The following is a 21251-nucleotide window of genomic DNA, read 5'->3' as shown; positions in this document are numbered from 1 at the left end:
TATTTAAAAAAAAAACAAAACTTGTTTAAAGCAAGTAGAGAAGGAGCTTATCCAAGTAATGTATTACTGAGGAAGAGAAATTGCATTTTTATGGTTATATCTCTGGTAGTAAACGTTCATGAAGTTTACATAATTTTTAGTATTAGCAACTTTAAATTACTTATCATTTATAGTTCCATTAATTCTTAATTTCTTAATGTTGGAAGTTTGATCTTGATTCTTTATATTGTCTTGGTATTTTTCAAAAATAGCAATTGTTAGAAGAATGTACACACAGGAATGAGCTTCAGATGCAGTTGGCTAGCAAAGAAAGTGACATTGAGCAACTGCGTGCTAAACTCTTGGACCTTTCGGATTCTACAAGTGTTGCAAGTTTTCCTAGTGCTGATGAAACTGATGGAAACCTTCCAGGTAGGAATATTCCTATTACTTCATTCAAGTTTGCTTAAATGTCATGGAATATACAGTATGTTTCTTTCATTTGGTTTTCTATCTCTTTGTCATTTTTTCCATGGATCCTTAAGAAGAGATTTGTGTTTTTGATAGCCAAAGTCTGGTGATGTTTGTATACTTAGTGCATTTTATAGAATAAAAGCAGTCATAAGCAATCTTAGACTATTAAAATAGATCTGAGCGGCTCTGCCTGAATAGAAACCTGAAGAAGATTATGAACCTACATCGACCGGCCTAATTCCATGGTGAAAGTTGAAGCTGCTGCTAGGCCTCTCAGTTTAAAGAAAATTTTACATGTTTTCATGAGTAGCAGCTCTTTAATATATTATGTGTGTTTGTGCTAAAACTAAGAACTGTACTTAATAATCAGAACCCCAGCAGCTCTATAGAAGCCTACCTAATGTAGTGGTAATAAACTTTAATCAGACTTTGTTTCAAATTTGGAGAAAGAGATAAAAGGGGTTGGGAAGTGCAGTGAGGAGACAGGGAATCAAGTAAAGGCAAAAATGAGAAGCATGGATTTCAGGCTTTTTTTCTGTGTCTTTTTTTTTCCACTGGAGAATCAATTAAAAAATAAATACAGCCTCATTCTTGGGCTCATTGTAGTGTAAGTGGTAGTATGTTTCTTTTTAACAGAGATAACAAATACACATATTACAGGTTCTATTTATAAATGAATAGGTTATAAAACATGCATTACAAATTTTAAAGAGATATATATATGCACACACTCATTTGACGTAGTCCATATTCTTAGTTCAAGGTTTTAAAAGTTTTATTTACATGGTTGTAAACTTGAAAATGTATTTTCACTAGTATATTTCCTGAATAATACATAAATAGAAAGATATTTATAAAGCAGCACATTTGATATTATAGGGATTCTGTTTTAACAGATATTACGTGTTTTTTGAGAATTTGATATAAGAAACTTGATGGATTACTTAGAAAATTTTATTATTGTTCTTCGTCAAGAAAGTGGGACTCAAAGTGGGAAGTGAATTCAACTCTTATTTGTATACCATGTAATCCTTGCCTTCATTCTTTTCTGGCTTCAATAGCTCAAAATCAGCTATCTGGAAAGGGAAGGGCAGGGAAGGAATATTTCTTATTCTAATGGTCAAGCAGTTCCTTCTGTTTTCCCATTTTTAGCTGTCTGAAACCTCCTGCCTCTTAAGAATCTTGTAGGTTCACATCCTGATCGGAGGATCACTTGGGATTTAACAAGAATCTCTAGCTTCAGCTGTTGCTTGAACAACTTTCTAAAGTTAGACTTAATCATCAGTAAAGAATATGACTTTTAGGAGTGTTTGGCTACATTCTTTCAGTTGTTCAACTGAAATTGTAACTTAGATTCCCCCTTCATTAACTCCAAGATTATTCTATAGTTATTTAGTAAAGGAAATCTTACTCCATTTAGCGTAGGTTAAATATCCTGACCAGGTTTTTTGTGTTTATCCACCCATTTCCCTTTAACTTGGTTTATAATGTCTTACTATGTCTGCCTTGGTTTTCTTTGTATTAAATTAAACATTTCAGAGATTGGTCTATTATTGATGAATGCTATTTAGAAGATTTGAATTGAAAGATGAGTTCGGGGGACTTCTAAAGAGGAGGAAGGTGATGAGTTTTATCTTCCATCCTGGTTTATGTGTGAAGGCTAATCTCAAAGGATCGGATGGTTAGATTGGCAGACTTAGGTTAGGAATCTATGTAGATTTCAGAATCCAGGACTAATAAATCCACTTAAGAGTCAGTCGACAAAGAGATTTTTAAATGTTTCTACTGGCTCCATTCTGAGTATATTACTTAGAATAGCTGTGTATTTTCAGAGATTTTATTTTTAAGGTTTTCAAAGTGCAAACTCTGTGAGGAAAAAAAAGTATTGGTGGCCATTCTCCATTGCTATAAAAGCAGACCAGTGAGGTGTCTCTTTCTCTATTACCGTGTTCTTGATCTTCAAATTTTACATACAAAGATCTCTACAGTACTGAACCCTTGACTTTCATAATGGAGATAGAAATTAATGGGTAATCTTTATCAATGTTATTTTATCTCTCTCTGTGTCAAATACTTTGCTAGTAATTGAAAATTTGTATTAAATCTGCCATTTACTAGATGCTTGAAAATGGGCCCTGGCAAATAAAGTTAAGGTTTTGCAATCATATCTAGGAAGAATTGTTAAAGAATTTTGATATTCATTCTTAATTTGAGAGAGTTATATATCATTTGAGTATCTGAAAGATTTTTGAAGGTAATAACTAATGATTAACTTTACTTAGTTTAGAAAATTAATAAGTGAATTTAAACTACAGACTAAAAAAGGGAGGACTCTGAATAGAATACGTTTACTCAACAGTTAAAATAAAGGCCTTTTGAAATAAGGATCATGTCTTTAGTTCAGTGAGGTTTTTTTAAGTAGTTGAGTGGGTGAATTGATAATATGACTTTCATTATTTCTCTTAGATTTCATCATTCAGTATAAAGATTCTCATTTAGTCACCTTGTACCTCTAGAGCTCAGCCTCTATAATCTTCTCAGTGGGCATCTCATCACTAACTAGATTCAATCTCTACTCTTAAGTTTCCCAATTCTAAAAAGCTTAGAAAAAAATGTTCTCCTCTGACTTCTAACCCTTTGAAGTTCTTCAAATCACTTTCCTTCTCTTATGTCTTCATCCTCCTTTTGGCTGTGTGGCAGGCTGTGGCCTAGCACACTGTGTAAAAATAAATGTTACCCTTTGGGTTACGATTTGCCTGTTGCCTAGATAACGAACAGACTGCATAACTGTCTTTCCTTCCATGTTCTATTTCCTCCTTTTGCAATGACTGACCTAAGAATCTGAAAAGAATGTAAAAGTAGATGAAGCATTAAGAAAAACATGTGGTATCAAACCTCTATTAATATTCATTATCTCTTATGAATTATCTGCATCATTCTCTTTCCATCCAACTTGATCTCAGACTATGTAACTTAAACCTGTAAATAGTGGATTTCTTGTATGTTTCCCAGCATTTGAGTATATGAGAGTTTCTAACTTTGCCCAAATCTAATCCATGGTTTGGAGATAATAAGTACATCAGAATTCTTGAGCATTTTCTTTTTTATATCACTTCTGAATATAATTAAAATATTTTGGGATGGTTCTCTAGCTCTGTTTCTTAAATATGTGATTTATTCAGGTAAACTTTGATGGTCTTCAGAGTTTAGCTTTGATGTTTAAATTGGCTATATTGGATATTGATTTATATATTGTTAGCTTCTCCATCTCTTATTTGGGTAAAGGAGTCAGTTGCTGATACTGCAGTAATACACATCTAAATTTTTTTTAAGTTAAAATTGCTCTACAAATATATAAAACCTAGAGCCAAGTTGTTTTTGTACTTCTGTAGCATATTAGCAATGATAATCTACACTTAGAAGTCCTCAAAGTTTCTTCAGTTTATCTCGAGAAGCAGAATTCTGTGTTTGTGATGTAAAAGATGGAATTTAGAGCATTATACTTTCAAATTACCACTTAGATCACAAGTGGTCATGGTTTTAAAGGAGGTATTTATATTTATCACTGAGTTTAGTTCACCTGCCTTCCTGAAGGGAATTCACCAGAAGGAAAAACCTAAAATTCTCTCCCATAACATCATTGCTTTAAGTTGGCAAAAACTTTCACATATCCTCAACATCTTTTTTTGAGTTCCAAATTTCTTCATTTAATTTAAATTAGAGCAAATATAAAATTGGGTTTATTGGTTAATAAAATGCCTTTGATACATAAAATTTCTGTAGGAACACTGAAATGACAGATAAAGTCATAGCATACAACAACTCATTGAAAATATATTAATGAAAACACTGGCAGGTTAATCCAAACCTAGAGCCAGGAAGCATAAATATTTTTAGCATTTATTCTCATAGAGAAATAAGTAAGGCAGAAGGGTATTTTGGCATACACAATTTTGTGTAAATGACAAGATTTCAATGGCTTTCCCATCTTTTATTTTCAGTGAAGAATTACTGGTATTGAATAGACTTAGGAGTAAGAGTTGCAATTTTTGGCACACTAAAGGGAAATTTTTCTAGCAATAACTTTTTTGCTTTGTAAGATAGAATATTTGTGAACGATCAGCAGCCTTCTGCATGTTATTTAATATAAAACTGCCCTGTGGTTTTTAAATTATAACCATCATTTACAGAGGATGACTTTAATTGGCTAATACAGAAAAAAGAATTGCAAAACAATCAACATATTTATCAAGTACCAACTCTGTGTGTCAGATGCCTTGAGGTTTATTAAAAGAAAAAAAAAGTGTTAGGATATGGCCCCCACTCTCACAAAACTTACCAAGGAACTACCTAAGGAAACAAAATAATTATTGCTGAACTAAATAACAGCAACTAAGAAAAAAGTTGGGAGAAGAGGGGGATCACTTTGAACTGAAGTTTCTCATTATTTCCTTTGACAACAACTACAGTTTAAATAAAGGAGAATAACAAAAGCAAAGGACATTAGGTACATGGAAGAAGTTGGAAGAAGAACATTTCTCCTGATTCACTTAACTGCCAAGCTTGTTAAAGGATAGAATAGCTGTACTCTAGGAAGATAAACTCAGAAATTAGACTGCCTGGTCACCCGAGAGCTTTGACAGTTACTGATAGAGTACACTTGGGCGAGTCAGTTCACCCCGCCCAGCCTTAGTCTCTTCATTTGTTGATGGCAGATGATCGTAGAACCTATCCCAGGACTATAAAATCCTGTATTCATGGGATTATACATAGATTATATATGAGATATTACTTGTAAAGCACTTGGCAAATAATAAATGATCCCTCTTACTGTTACTATTACCGTAAGACTGAGCTGTTTTACTTCCTTACTGAGCTTTCAAGTTATGTGGAGAAGGGCAATATATATTCCCATTAGGGTCATGATTTGAGCCATCATATAATGTCACAGTATAGCATTGTACTTTAAAGTTGGTTAATTTTCCTTTTTTGTTGTTGTTTCAAATATAATGAGATATACGTAGAAAACACTTAATTAAATGCTCTTATTCTAACCTGATTTAAAAATACAATTTGGCTAGAAATTGTTATTTTATAACTCAGATATTTCTAATAAACATTAATTATATTTAAACAGTAATAATAATTATATAAAATGCCTTGATCGAATTAGTCAAGGAATTTCTAATATGCACAGACTGGTAAAATATTAGCAGTTGACCAGCTGAATTCTGTGTTCTTTTACTATTTATTAAATTCTGGTGCCGTAAACTTGAAAGGCTTTATTTATACCTCTTTAGTTTGATAAGAATTATAATTGGACAGAGCACTTTAAATTAAGTTCCCCCCAGCCAAATTTGGACAGTTTTATTGAAATTTTTATGAGTGTTTTATCAAAATTTTTTTCAGAATATTGAGAAAACAAATAAAATGCTTGTCTCTTATTCTTTATATCTAGTTGATTCTGCCTGCATTCCTTATTTATTTATCTTCTATTATCTTCTGTGAGTAATAGGACACTTCTGTACTTTTGCTTGCTCTTTCTTGTGTAAATCATGGCTCTGATTTGTTCCACTTGCTGCATAATTTTTTTTTTGCTAAGTATTTTTATATGAGTGTTAAGTAATACTTAAATTCTTTTGTATCATATCTCATTTAAGCTGCAATCCATTCCAGTCTTGCCTGGCTCTTAAGGGTATTTTTGTTACTTCATACTTTCATAATTGAGTACTAAATGTTAATCTTATGGGGAAAGTGGCTTGGGATTTTTTTCTGCAGTTATTTGTATGGCCATTAAAGTTGATTTGTGTGATTGAAGCATGGAAGAGCAAATTATATTACTTATTTATTTAGCTGTGTTTAAATGCCTGTTGCTGCATGCTGTCAGACAGCTCGTAATAGCTTTTCCTTTTGGTACAATTTAAGATTGAATTCCATATATTCTTTTTATCCTAGAGTCAAGAATCGAAGGTTGGCTCTCAATACCAAATAGAGGAAATATCAAACGATATGGCTGGAAGAAACAGGTACCATATGCCTCATTTTTTCTAATTCATATTTTGTTCTATATTTTACTTTTAAAGCATAGAACTTACATTAACTGCTCTATTATTAGCATTGATTTTAGATTAATACAATATAATCTAGACATAAATGGCAAATATTGTGCTTATCACTTTAAACCAAGTTAATGTTGCTCTTATACCTCTTCCCCCTTTTTTCTCATTTCAGTATGTTGTGGTGAGCAGCAAAAAAATTTTGTTCTATAACGATGAGCAAGATAAGGAGCAATCCAATCCATCTATGGTATTGGACATAGAGTAAGTTGCCTTTGGTTGAATTATAAGCCAGTTGAGTGTTAACTTATGATAGTTATTTTTAGATGTACAATTTAGTTTATATTTTGTTATTTAAACAATGTTATCTACTTTTCTCTTTTTCTTAACAAATTTAAATAACCTTTTTTTTTTCTGCTGAGGAAGATTAGCCCTGAGCTAACATCTATTGCCAATCTTCCTCTGTTTTTCTTTTTACTTGTGGAAAATTAGCCCTGAGCTAACATCTGTGCCAGACTTCCTCCACTTTCTGTGTGTGTCACTGCCACATTATGGCTGATAAGTGTGTAGGTCCGTGCATAGCATCTGAACCCATGAACCCAGGCTACTGAAGCGGAACACACCAAACTTAACCACTAACACCATGGGGCCAGCCCCAATAGTAACTTTATATTAAATCTTACTTTAGCAAAATGTGAGAGGGAAAATTTTGCACATCTGACTCATGTTTTCTAAAGACAAACTTTTGATATCAAGTGTTTATTGGTTTTAAATTCAGAGAGAATCTCGAAAAGTATGTGATTATGTGGTTATTGTTAAGAAGGAAAGGTAAATATATCTGTCCTTTTTTAATAATAAGTCAAAGAGGCCTGTAATAAGCTTAGGTTTTTCCCTTGTATTCATTCTAAAAGCATTTCTTAAGCACTACTGCCTGTGTTATCATAGGTGCTGTAGATTTGTGCAAAGATGAGTAAGACAGTTCCAAATTTAAGGAGTTTAAAGACTAGTAGTAGGAAAGGTAAAACATATGCAACAAAGTATGACTTCAAAGTGAAGTTTGGTGGGTGCTATTCAAGAGAAATATAAACTTAAAGTATTGCCATTCCTTTGGAATTAAACATTTGTGGAGCCAGTTATAGTTACAATGTAAAAAAGAATTGAGCAAGTACAAGAGAGTACTGATATTTTATTTCCCAGTTTTTTTTTAACTTTTTATTGAGATTATGATAGTTTACAACCTTGTGAAATTTCACTTGTACATTATTGTTTGTCAGTGTGTTATAGGTGCACCACTTCACACTTTGTGCCAATTCCCCACACCCCCTTTCCCCTGGTAGCCACTAATCTGTTGTCTTTGTCTACATGTTTAAATTCCACATATGGGTGGAGTCATACAGAGCTTGTCTTTCTCTATCTGGCTTATTTCACTTAACATAATACCCTCAAGGTCCATCCATGTTGTTGTGAATAGGACAATTTTATCCTTTTTTATGGCTGAGTAGTAGTCCATTGTATATATACCATATCTTCTTTGTCCAATCATCAGTTGATGGGCATTTAGATTGCTTCCACGTCTTGGCTATTGTAAATAATGCTGCAATGAACATAGGGGTGCATGGGACTTTTGGAATTGCTGATTTCAAGTTCTTTGGATAGATACCCAGTAGTGGGATAGCTGGCTGGTATGGTAGTTCTATTTTTAATTTTTTGAGGAATCTCCATACTGTTTTCCATAGTGGCTGCACACCAGTTTGCATTCCCACCAACAGTGTATGAGAGTTCCTTTTTCTCCACAACCTCTCCAATATTTGTTACTTTTTGTTTTGGTTATTTTTGCCATTCTAAATGCTGTAAGGTGATACCTTAGTGTAGTTTTGATTTGCCTTTCCCTGATGGTCAGTGATGATGAACATCTTTTCATGTGCCTATTGGCCATCTGTATATCTTCTTTGGAGAAATGTCTGTTCATGTCCCCTGCCCATTTTTTGATCGAGTCATTTGATTTTTTGTTGTTGAGTTGTGTGAGTTCTTTATATATTATGGAGATTAACCCTTTGTTGGATATATGACTTGCACATATTTTTTCCCAATTGCTGGGTTGTTTTTTTGTTTCAATCCTGTTTTCCCTTGCCTTGAAGAAGCTCTTTAGTCTGATGAAGTCCAATTTGTTTATTTTTTCTTTTGTTTCCCTTGTCTGAGAAGACATGGTGTCTGAAAAGATCCTTTTAATACTGATGTCAAAGAGTGTACTGCCTATATTTTCTTCTAGAAGCCTTATTGTTTTAGGTCTTTGATCCATTTTGAGTTTATTTTTGTGAATGGTGAAAAAAGAATGGTCGATTTTCATTCTTTTACATGTGGCTGTCCAGTTTTCCCAGCACCATTTGTTCAAGTCTCTTGACTTTCTTTTCTCCACTGCATGCCCTCAGCTCCTTTGTCCAAGATTAGCTGTCGATAGATGTCTGGTTTTATTTCTAGGCTTTCAGTTATGTTCTATTGATCTGTGCACCTGTTTTTGTACCAGTACCATGCTGTTTTGATTACTGTAGCTTTGTAGTATGTTTTGAAGTCAGGGATTGTGATGCCTCCAGCTTTGTTCTTTTTTCTCAGGATTGCTTTAGCAATTCGGGGTCTTTTGTTGCCCCATATGAAGTTTAGGATTCTTTGTTCTATTTCTGTAAAGAATGTCATTAGGATTCTGATTGGGATTGCATTGAATCTGTACATTGCTTTAGGTAGTATGGACATTTTCACTATGTTTGTTCTTCCAATCCATGTGCATGGAATGTCTTTCCATCTATGTCATCATCAACTTCTTTCAGGAAAGTCTTGTAGTTTTCGTTGTTTAGGTCTTTCACTTCCTTAGTTAAATTCACCCCAAGGTATTTTATTCTTTTTGTTGCAGTTGTGAATGGTATTGTATTCTTGAGTTCTTTTTCTGTTAGTTCGTTATTAGAGTATAGAAATGCTACTGATTTACGTAAGTTGATTTTATACCCTGCAACTTTGCTGTAGTTAGTGATTATTTCTAATCGTTTTCCAACGGATTCTTTGGGGTTTTCTATATATAAGATCATGTCATCTGCAAACAGCGAGAGTTTCACTTCTTCCCTCCCTATTTGGATTCCTTTTATTCCTTTCTCTCGCCTAATTGCTCTGGGCAAAACCTTCAGTACTATGTTGAATAGACTGGTGATAGAGGGCACCCTTGTCTCATTCCTGTTCTCAGGGGCATGGTGCTCAGTTTTTGCCCAAAGAGTATGATGTTGGCTGTGGGTTTGTCATATATGGCCTTTATTATGTTGAGGTAATTTCCTTCTATCCCCATTTGGTAGGAGTTTTTATCATAAATGGCTGTTGGATCTTGTCAGATGCTTTCTCTGCATCTATTGAGATGATCATGTGGTTTTTATTCCTCAGTTTGTTGATGTGGTGTATCACGTTGATTGATTTGCGGATGTTGAACCATCCCTGTGTCCCTGGTATGAATCCCACTTGATCGTGATGTATGATCCTTTTGATGTATTGCTGAATTCTGGTTGCCAAAATTTTGTTTAGAATTTTTGCATCTATGTTCATCAGTGATATTGGTCTGTAGTTTTTTTTCATGCTGTGTTTGTCACGCTTTGGTATCCGCATGATGTTGGCCTCGTAGAATGTGTTAGGAAGTGTTGCATCTTCCCTAATTTTTTGGAATAGCTTCAGAAATATAGGTGTTAAATCCTCTGTGAAAGTTTGGTAGAATCCCCAGGAAACCCGTCTGGTCCTGGGGTTTTATTTTTGGGGTGCTTTTGATTGCTGTTTCAATCTCTTTCCTTGTGATTCATCTGTTCAGTTTCTCTGTTTCTTCTTGACTTAGCTTTGGGAGGTTGTAAGAATCTAAGAATTTATCCATTTCCTATAGGTTATCCATTTTGTTGGCATATAGTTTTTCATAGTATTCTCTTATAATCCATTCTATTTCTGTGGAGTCAGTTGTTATTTCTCCTCTTTTTCATTTCTGATTTTATTTGAGCTTTCACTCTTTTTTTCCATTGTAAGTCTGCCTAGGAGTTTGTCAATTTTATTTATCTTCTCAAAGAACCAGTTCTTTGTTGCATTGATCTTTCTACTGCCTTTTTTGTTTCAATAGCAGTTATTTCTGCTCTGATCTTTATTATTTCTCTTCTTCTGCTGACTTTGGGCTTTGTTTGTTCTTTTTTTAATTTGGTTAGGTGTAATGTGACATTGCTTATTTGGGATTTTTCTTGTTTGTTAAGGTGTGCCTGTATTGCAATGATTTTCCCTCTTAATACAGCTTTTGCTGTATCCCATATGAGTTGGTATGGCATGTTATCATTTTCATTTGTCTCCAGATATTTTTTGATTTCATCTTTAATTTCTTCGGTGATCCATTGCTTGTTCAATAGCATATTGTTTAGTCTCCACATCTTTGTCCCTTTCTCAGCTTTTTTCTTGTAATTAATTTCTAGCTTTATAGCATTATGATCGGAAAAGCTGCCTGTTATTATTTCAGTTTTTTTAAATTTAGAGGGTTGCCGTGTTTCCCAACATATGGTCTACCCTTGAGAATGTTCCATGCACACTTGAGAAGAATGTGTATTCTGTTGTTTTTGGATGGAGTGTTCTATATATGTCCATTAAGTCCAACTATTTTAGCTTTTCGTTTAATTCCACTGGTTCCTTGTTGGTTTTCTGTCTGGGTGATCTGTCCAATGATGTGAGTGGGATGTTGAGGTCCCCTACTATTGTTGTGTTATTATTAATGTCTTCTTTTAGGTTTCTTAATAGTTGGCTTATGAACTTTGGTGCTCCTGTGTTGGTTGCATAGATATTTATAAGCATTATTTCTTCTTGTTGGAGTGTCCCTTTCGTCATTATGTATTGGCCCTCTTTGTCTCTCTTTACCTGCCTTATCTTGAAATCTACTTTGTCTGATATAATTATTACGAGACTTGCTTTCTTTTGTTTCCTATTACCTTGGAGTATCGCCTTCCACCCCTTCACTCTGAGCCTGTCTTTATCATTGAAGCTGAGATATGTTTCCTGGAGGCAACAAATTGTTGGATCTTGTTCTTTAATCCATCTTGCCACTCTGTGTCTTTTTATTGGAGAGTTCAATCCGTTTACATTGAGAGTGATTATTGATGCATGAGGGCTTAATGCTGACATTCTGTCGCTCGTTTTCTGATTTTCCTGCATTTCCTTTGTTTCTCGTCCTCTGTGTTTTGGTCTACCCATTGACTTCTGCAGTTTCTTATGCTGTGTTTCTTTGTTTTTTCCTTATTTATTTTTCGTGTCTCTGTTCCGCTTTTTAGTTTAGTGGCTACCCTGACGTTTGTATTCAAAATCTCCTGCATAACATGGTCCATTTTATGATCGTCTCTTATTTCCTTAGTCTAAACTGATTCAGTCCCTTTCCTCCTCCCCTCCTAAGTTATTCTCATATCTTATTCCAACTTGTGTTGTGAGTTTGTGGTTAAAGTGACAAGATTGTCTTTGTTTTTGGTGTTTTCCTTCCCTTTAGCCTAATGCTATAGTTGAATATTTGCTATCCTGTTCTGATTCTATCTGTTTGTCTCCTTACTCTGTGTTTTGTGACCCCTTTCTCCCTCTCTTTCTTTTTTCAGGTATGAGGGCCTTCTTGAGGATTTCTTTCTTTGGGGGAGGGGGTGGTGTCTCGTGGCTACGAAGTCCCTTACCTTTTGTTTGTCTGGGAAAGATTTAATTTCTCCCTCATATCTGAAGGATATTTTTGCTGGATAGAGTATTCTTGGCTGAAGATTTTTATCTTTTAATGTTTTGAATATGTCATTCCATTCTCTCCTAGCTTGTAAGGTTTCTGCAGAGAAATCTGCTGAAAGTCTGATAGAGGTTCCTTTGTAGGTTATTTTCTTCTGCCTTGCTGCCCTGAGTATTCTTTCTTTGTCATTCATTTTTACCAGTTTTACTACTATATGCTTTGCAGTAGGTCTTTTTACATTGACAAATCTAGAAGATCTGAAAGCTTCTTCCACACACATTTCCCTTTCACTCCCTAGATCTGGGAAGTTCTCTACTATTATTTCTTTGAGCATGCTTTCTGCTCCATTCTCCTCTTCACCTTCAGGGATACCTATAGTTCTTAAGTTGCATTTTCCCATTGAGTTGGATATTTCTCAGAGACTTTCTTCATTTCTTTTTAGTCTTATTTCTCTCTCCTCCTCGTTCTGGAGCAATTCACCATGTCTATCTTCGATCATGCTGATTCGCTTCTCTATGGTGTCCACATGAGCATTCAGGGAATCCATATTTTGTTTTATCTCTTCCATTGTGTCTTTCATCTCTAGTATTTCTGATTGATTCTTCTTTATAGTTTCAGTCTCTTTTGTGAACTAGCTCCTGAACTCATTGAATTGTTTCTCTGTATTCTCCTTTACCTCACTAAGTTTTTTGATGATAGATATTCTGAATTCATTGTTGTTTAGTTTACTCATTTCTGAGTCCTCAGGACAGAATTCTGGGTATTTGTTTTCTCTCTGGTCTGGTGTTTTGATGAACTGCTTGATGCTGGAAGAACAGGTTTTTCCCATTGTGCTATTATTTGGTTGCAGTCACAGCCTATTGCCACTGGATGGGGGTCGAGAGCCTCATATTCTGAGCCCTCCACCTTCAGCCAAGATGGCACGGCACAGCATGGGTTGTGGGGGAGGCGCTTTGTCTTGGATGCTGTGCTCGGTTTCCTGATCAGCTCTTGCTATCATGTCTCCTGGCATCTTGGCTTGATGAGGTCACCCCACGCGAAAGCTTTCACCCTGTTAGAGGGCTTTCCTCTAGGCTGCAAGGTCTCTAGGGAGTCCTGCGTGATCCTGCAGATGCACGAGCCCTCCCCCGCTCCTTCCCTGACGGAGCCTCCCTCGGCATTGACCACAGTCTTTAGGAGAGGGAGTGAAGTTCTCTCTTATCCCGTTCCAGCTCCTCCGAGGGGGACTCCAGCCTCTCCACCCTCCATCATTTGGCTGCCGTTACTCTCCATGGATTCCTATGCTATTAGGATATTTTCTGTTGGAATATGATTGCTCCTTTTTGTTGTATGTTGGAGGGGAGAGGGTCCCAAGCAAGCTCACTCCTCCATGACGCCTACATCCCTCTCTCCTTTATTTCCCAATTTTTTAAAAAAGCATTAATTGTAATCATTTAAATAGTCACTTAAGTGTAATAATACATAAACACTAATATGAAAGGCAGCATCTTTTAACTAAGTTAAATACTTTTTAGATTGATGAGAGCTTGTTTTTGTTGTTTTGCCTTTTATTGAGATGTAATTGTCCTACAATAAAATTCATCCATCTTAAGTTTCTGTTCAATGACTTTTGAGAATTGTAAACACCCATGTAATCACCACCCAACACAAGATCAAGAACATTTCCCTGACCCATAAAACTCCCTTGTTCCCTTTCTCAGAAAAAAAAAAGAGATAATCTGAATAATTCTATCACTGAGATTAGTTTTGCCTAGTCAAGAACCTCATATGAATGGTATTATACAGTGTGTACTCTTCTGTGCCTGGCTTTTTTCATTCAGCATAGTGTTTGTACGTATAAATCGTCTGTGCTTTTTATTGCTGAGTAATATTCCATTGAATGAATATATCTCAATTTGTTCATCCATTCTTCTGTTGATGGACATTTGAGTGGCCTCTGGTTTGGGGCTATTATAAATAAGAATACTATGAACATTCTTTTTGTGGATTTAAGTTTTTATTTCTTACACGTAAATATCTAGGAGGGGAAACCTGGGTCACAGAGTAAATCTGTGTTTAAAAAATCTACCAGTTTTCAGAAATGCTTAGACTGTTTTATACTCCCTAGTAATATGAGTTTCAGTTGCTGCACATCTTTACCAGCATTTTGTTTTGTCAGTCAAGTGTCTCTGAGTTTTTACCCATTTTTTAATTAGGTTGCTTTTTAAGATTGATTTGTAAAAGTTGCATATGTCTTCTGCTTATAAATCTTATCTCAGAAATATGTAGTACAAATCTTTCTCAATTTATGGCTTGCCTATTCATTTTTTTACAGTGTCTTTTAATGGGGACCAATTTATCAATTTTTTAAAAGAATTATTGGGGCCGGCTGGTGGCGCAGTGGTTAAGTGCACACATTCCGCTTTTGCGGTCTGGGGTTCACCAGTTCAGATCCCGGATGCAGACATGGCACCGCTTGGCACGCCATGCTGTGGTAGGCGTCCCACATGTGGAGTGGAGGAGGATGGGCATGGATGTTGGCTCAGGGCCAGTCTTCCTCAGCCAAAGGAGGGCTAATCTTCCTCAAGAAAAAAAAAAAAGGAAAGAAGAAAAGGATTATTGCCTTTTGTAGTCTGTCGAAAAAGTTTTTGCCTGCCCAAAAGCTTGTTGAAGGTATTCTCTGTTTTCTTCTAGGGACTTTATTTTTTTAGGTCTTACAATTAAGTTATGGTTGATCTCAAATTTATTTTTGTGTTTGGTAAGAGGCAGCAGTTGAGGTTATTTTTTTATTTTCCCTGTCAATTTCTGGTTGTTCCAACACTATTTATTTTTGTATATTGATCTTAAATCCACTAATCTTGCCATTCACTTACTAGTTTCATGGGGTTTTTTGGGTGGATTCTACAAGGCTTTTCTACATATATAATCATGTCATCTCCAAATGATGACAATTTTACTTCTTTTCTTCCAATCTGTATGCCTTTATCACATGTGTAGATTTGTATCCACCACCACAGTCAAAATACAGAACAGTTCCAGGGCCGGCCCAGTGGCCCAGCTGCTACTTTTGTGCACTCCACTTCGGCAGCCCAGGGTTCGCTGGTTCAGATCCCGGGTGTGGACCTACCCATGCTCATCAAGCCATGCTGTGGCAGGCATCCCACATATAAAGTAGAGGAAGATGGGCATGGTTGTTATCTCAGGGTCAGTCTTCCTCAGCAAAAAGAGGAGGATTGGTGGCAGATGTTAGCTCAGGGCTAATCTTCCTCAAAAAAAAAAAAAAAAAATTCCATCACAGGGATCCCTCATGCTATCTTTTTACAGCTACAGGAAATGCCCTTTCTCCACCCTTCCCTAATTCTTGGTAACCACTAATCTGTTCTTCATCTCTTTAATTTTGTCATTTCAAGGTTATTAGATAAATGGAATTAAATAATATGTAACCTTGGGGATCAGCTTTTTTCACTCAGTGTAATTCCTCTGAGATCCATCCAACTTGTAGTTTGTTTCTTTTATTTGTTGAGTAGTATTGTAAGGTGTGGATGTACCACAGTTTATTTAACCATTCATTCGGGTTGTTTGCAGTTTGCCGCTATCATGAGTAAAGCTGCTATGTACGAGTTTTTGTATAGATAGAAATTTTCATTTCTCTGGAATAAAGGCCCAGGAGTGTAACTGCTGGGTCATATGGTAAGCATATGTTTAGTTTTTTGTAAGAAACTGCCACAGTGTTTTCCAGAGTGGCTCTTCAATTTTTATTTCTGCCATAATTATATGAGTGATCTACTTTCTCTGCATCTTCACCAGCAATTGGTGTTATTACTATTTTTATTTCTAAAATTCTGATAAATGTATATTGATACTGTGATTTTAATTTTTCATTTAATGACTAATGATGTTGAACATGTTTTCAGATGCTTATTTGCCACCTGTGTGTCTTCTTCAGTGATATATCTGTTTGTCTTTTGCTGTAAACAAGTTTTTATAATGTCCTATATCATATTTTCATTTTAGTAAATTGTTTCACGTTCGACCTGTAACACAAGGAGATGTGTACAGAGCTGAAACTGAAGAAATTCCTAAAATATTCCAGGTAAAAATCTGAAATTATAATTTCAGAAGCTCTTTTACCTAAGTATTAAGTGTCTTTTGTGAAGTCAGTGTAAATACACCAATGCTTTTATACATTTAAAGTTTGTATGTACAGACTAAGATGTTTTTTTTCTTCCTTGTACCATTCCTGAATGTAGATACTATATGCAAATGAAGGTGAATGTAGAAAAGATGTAGATATGGAACCAGTACAACAAGCTGAAAAAACTAATTTTCAAAATCACAAAGGCCACGAGTTCATTCCTACACTCTACCACTTTCCCGCCAACTGTGAGGCCTGTGCCAAACCTCTCTGGCATGTTTTTAAGCCACCCCCTGCCCTAGAATGTCGAAGATGCCATGTTAAGTGCCACAGAGATCACTTAGATAAGAAAGAAGACTTAATTTCTCCATGTAAAGGTAAGGGTGACAATTATTTTTACATCTTATAACAAATTAGAGAATTAAGTCCCGATGAAATAACTTCTTCAAGTGTAACGTTTTTCTATATGGAGCAACATGTAACTGTCATTTCACAGTTACAGGTTTAGCTTTGAACATAATGTTTTCCAAGAGAATTATCCCCTTGTATAAAAAAAAAAAGTTCACCCCTGAGAAACTATTCTAAATTGTCGAGAATAGCTGTAGATAAGTTCCACTATATTCCCCCTTGAGTTTTTATCTCCTGCTTATTTTCTGTCTGGTTTTCACTTACGTGGACTGGCATGCTGTATCATAGACAAAATGCCTCTAGTTTACCAGAGGCAGCTTGAGGCAAAGAATACAGGCTACAGCTATTTTAAGATAAGAAATTTGTGTTCTAAAAATATATTTATCTGTTTTACTTCTGCATTTTTTTTGTATTCTGATTTTACTTTAATTTTCTTATTAGTTTATGACTAATGTTTTCTTTTTAAATTTTCAGCCATAATTAGATTAAGGAGAGAGGGATATTGTCCAAGCTTAATTAGGCATAATAAATCTTTAAGACTTTTAAGAACTTATAAAATTATGCATTCAGTAGGGCTTCAGTAGATATTATATGACTTTAATTGTACTCTTTTCTTCTTAACATAGTAAGTTATGATGTAACATCAGCAAGAGATATGCTGCTGTTAGCATGTTCTCAGGATGAACAAAAAAAATGGGTAACTCATTTAGTAAAGAAGATCCCTAAGAATCCACCATCTGGTTTTGTTCGTGCATCCCCTCGAACGCTTTCTACAAGATCCACTGCAAATCAATCTTTCCGGAAAGTGGTCAAAAATACGTCAGGAAAAGCTAGGTAAGGATTGATATGTTAACCTTTTTAACAATGTGAACGTGATTGGATAATACCTATTAAAACCAGAATCTAACTGTTCTTTTCCCCATGGAGGGCATCATTTGTAGCTAGGTATTTATATATGACTTGAAATGACTTTACAAATTAGTTTAACTGATTCCTGTTAGAAGTTAAGATTTATAAATGTCATATTTATTTAGTTCCATGTCAAATTTTAATGTCATTGGTTGGTATACATGGCACGTATTTAGCTCTTAATGTTTTGAAGAACTTGTGGTTTACACCTTTTTTAATGTAAATAGATTCATAGAAAACTTTGCTCATCTTTTGTTTTTAACTATGTTGGCATAGATTTGTTTTAATCAAAAATTATTTGGTTTTATCAGTTATTTATTAGTGTTACAACAAACTTCCCAGTGAAATACCCTTTTTTTTCATCTTTTTTGGTTTAACTGGTTTTGATAGAAGTTTTTCAAGAATATATCCTATAATAAATAATTACTTTCTTGAAGAGAGGTTATGATATCATTAAATTCTCATTTTACACATGAATAAATGAGTCTCAAAGGAATTAAGCACCTTACACAAGATCACACAGACAGGCTAGTGGCATTAGTCAGTATTGGAACCCATTTTCATCCAATTCTAAACCCTATGTTTTTCCTCCTGAAGCAAATACCATCTTTTCTAGAGCATACTCCCATATTGAGGGGTATTTGAATCTAGAAGCTGAGACCTAAAACTGATTTCCCTCTCTGCTGATGTCACCCAGGTCTTCCAAGCAGGCCTAGAACCATCTTTAACACATCCTATTTCTTCACGCTCTGTTATCAGTAACCAAGTCTGACTCTTTGAAATTACTTACATCCATTCCACCTTCTGTATTCTTCAGCCACCATGCTACTCCAGGGTATTATTGCCTCACTCCCAACTTTTTTCTGTAGAATCCTATATCAGCCCTTTCTTGTGTAGAATAAAAGATAGATCTAACATTATTTAGGGGCCAGCTCACTGGCGTAGTGGTTAAGTTCACGCACTCTGCTTCAGTGGCCCAGGGTTCGCAAGTTCAGATCCCGAGTACAGACTGAGCACCACTCGTCAAGCTATGCTGTGGCGGTATCCCACATAAAATAGAGAAGATTGCCACAGATGTTAGTTCAGTGACGATCTTCCTTAAGCAGAAAGAGGCACATTGGCAACAGCTGTTAGCTCAGGACCAATCTTCCTCACCAAAATAAATAAATAAAAATAAAATAATTTTTCTTTTTACAAAACTATAATCTAAAGTATTTGAAATAGAGTAGAAGCAAAATGAAGATATTAAGTGTATTTTTCCTTTTTCCTATTTTCCAAACTTTGTGTATTAATTATTAATTATAAAAATAATGTATATTCATCTTTTCTCCCAATTTTTGTTTCCTCTATTTTTAAACTGAATACATTTATTAAATTACAATTTTTTCTTTTATTTCTGCCAACAGTTAACCACGTGACCTAGTGCCTTGTGGAGTCGTGTGGGATGCTACCTGATAAACCAGGCTTCTTTAACCATGCAGAGCAGACAGGCTGTTTCTTTGACACAAATATCACAGGCTTCAGGGTTAAGATTGCTGTTATTCTGTCCTTGCTTTGGCACAAAAGTACACTGAGGGTTTTTTTTTATTGCGGGTTTGCCTACAGGTAGATTTAGATTAATTATTACTATGTAATGCGAGTACAATTGGGGGAAAGCTTAGCTAGATGTATTTTTTTAAAAAGGTGCTGCCTTTTTGAATTTCTAAGAAAGTGCCTGTCAATCATGATAGAACACAGTTTTCCTCACATGAGTGAGAGGAAGGGACTTTCACTTTCAGTGGAATGGCCGTCACTATCAAGACCAGCTCATGGAAGGAGTAAAGAAAATATCTCAAAATGAGACAACTAAAAATTTTTTAATGACTTCAGTTTTTGTGCTCTTGCGAGACTATACAAAACTATTTTAGGAAAGCAGTGACATCACTTGACATCAGTGCCCTCACTGTAGAATTTAAAAGCCTTACTGTTGATTGCCCGTGGTGGACTTGTTGGAGAATAAATATCTTACATTATGCTTTACAAAATACTGTATGTGTTTCAGCAAGTTTGTAGATTGGGGAAGGGGAGAAGGCAAAAAAAAAAAAATTTACATTTAATCTATGCATTTTTGCCAAGCCATATTGAGTTATTTTACTACTAAAGACATTAGGAACTAACTGTACAAAAGAACCAAGTTTAAAAGCGTTTTGTGGGGTACATCATTTCTGTAATTGTATAATGTATTTCTTTGTGGTTTTAAGTGATAAAGACATTAAGTTAACAAACATATAAGAAATGTATGCACTGTTTGAAATGTAAATTATTCTTAGAACACTTTCAGTGGGAGTTGCATTGCCCTTTTAGTGCCTTAATTTGAGAGAATTATTTTACTGCCATGACTAAATATAGAAATTTCAAAAAACATATTTTCAAAAAATTATGTGTGTCAGTGGGTTTTTCATTGATAATTGGTTTAATTTAAAGTATTTAGAGGTTTTTTGGACTTTCATAAATTGAGTACAATCTTTGCATCAAGCTACCTGCTAAAAATAATGAATGACTTTATAAAACTCTGAAAAATATGTAGAAAGTTGCACCAGTATAAAAGAAAATTATGGCAATACATCTATGATGTTTTCCAGTTAACATAGGAATTACCAGATAAATACTGTTGCACTCTTGTCCATTAACAAGAGTTATCCATGTGGGCAGTATGATTTATTGTTTATTTTTTTAACCAAATACCTCCTCAGTAATTTATAATGGCTTTGCAGTAATGTGTATCAAATAAGAAGCACTGGAAAACTGATTCGTCTCTAGGATGATAATGCATGTTTCAAGTGGTATTGAAAGCCGCACTGATGGATATGTAATAATAAACATATCTGTTATTAATATGCTAATGACTCTGTGCTCATTTAATGAGAAATAAAAGTAATTTATGGATGGATACCTTTAATAATGACTATGGTGTTTTCTCATGGCTGAAATGAATAGAAACCATGCTATAAATTAGTCCCTGACTGTAAACAAATGTAAATTGTGTGACTAGATTAAAGTGAATTTTTAAAAGATAAAACCTGGTTTTGGCTGTAAAACAAGTGTGGTTATAGTCAAAATGAAAGGTTGGATGATGTCTGCTGGGAAACAATTCTCATGAATCTCTTGTGTTTCTCACATCTTGTGAGCAAAGGCTCTGACAGCTTTTGCTCTGGATGTCTTTTCCAAGGAGATGTGCATAGTGAACTTCCTTGAAAAATATTGTCTTCCTTGAGAGGAAGGCAGGTTTGTTTACTGTTCAGTATAATAAAGATAGTGTCTCCCTCCAGGGCAAAGCTTGGGGAGATTTGATTGAGCTCAAAAGAGTCAAGTACCCTCAGTTTGGGGTTCCTTGGCTGTGATGCAAACCCACTGTGTGCTCAGCACCCACCTGAGTCACTCTGCATCGCCCCCTTGGGACTTGGGGGGCAAGGAGAACTGAAACAGACATGAAGCTCACTCTCCTTGCTGTACTGTTAGTAGAAAGTCACTTGGCTGTAATCCAGGAGTCTCATGTCTGTGGCCAGGATCCATGAAACTGGCAGGCTAA

General features: G+C 35.2%; 1 protein-coding gene across 2 annotated transcripts in view; it reads left to right on the top strand.

The window, feature by feature from the left end:
* Positions 1–20624, top strand: part of ROCK1 (Rho associated coiled-coil containing protein kinase 1) — a 160202-nt gene extending 139578 nt beyond the window's left edge. For both annotated transcript variants that reach the window (XM_014860419.3, XM_014860420.3), the window contains exons 27-33: positions 252–411; positions 6409–6479; positions 6685–6773; positions 16246–16324; positions 16482–16743; positions 17401–17608; positions 19090–20624. In XM_014860419.3, the coding sequence (XP_014715905.1) occupies positions 252–411; positions 6409–6479; positions 6685–6773; positions 16246–16324; positions 16482–16743; positions 17401–17608; positions 19090–19093 (873 nt within the window). In that variant the 3' untranslated portion in view covers positions 19094–20624. The remainder of the gene's footprint in view (positions 1–251; positions 412–6408; positions 6480–6684; positions 6774–16245; positions 16325–16481; positions 16744–17400; positions 17609–19089) is intronic.
* Positions 20625–21251: the final 627 nt, after the last annotated feature.

The sequence above is a fragment of the Equus asinus genome, chromosome 7 (genome assembly GCF_041296235.1).
Source record: "Equus asinus isolate D_3611 breed Donkey chromosome 7, EquAss-T2T_v2, whole genome shotgun sequence".
NCBI lineage: Eukaryota > Metazoa > Chordata > Mammalia > Perissodactyla > Equidae > Equus > Equus asinus.
This window is presented reverse-complemented; position numbering and strand designations above follow the sequence as displayed.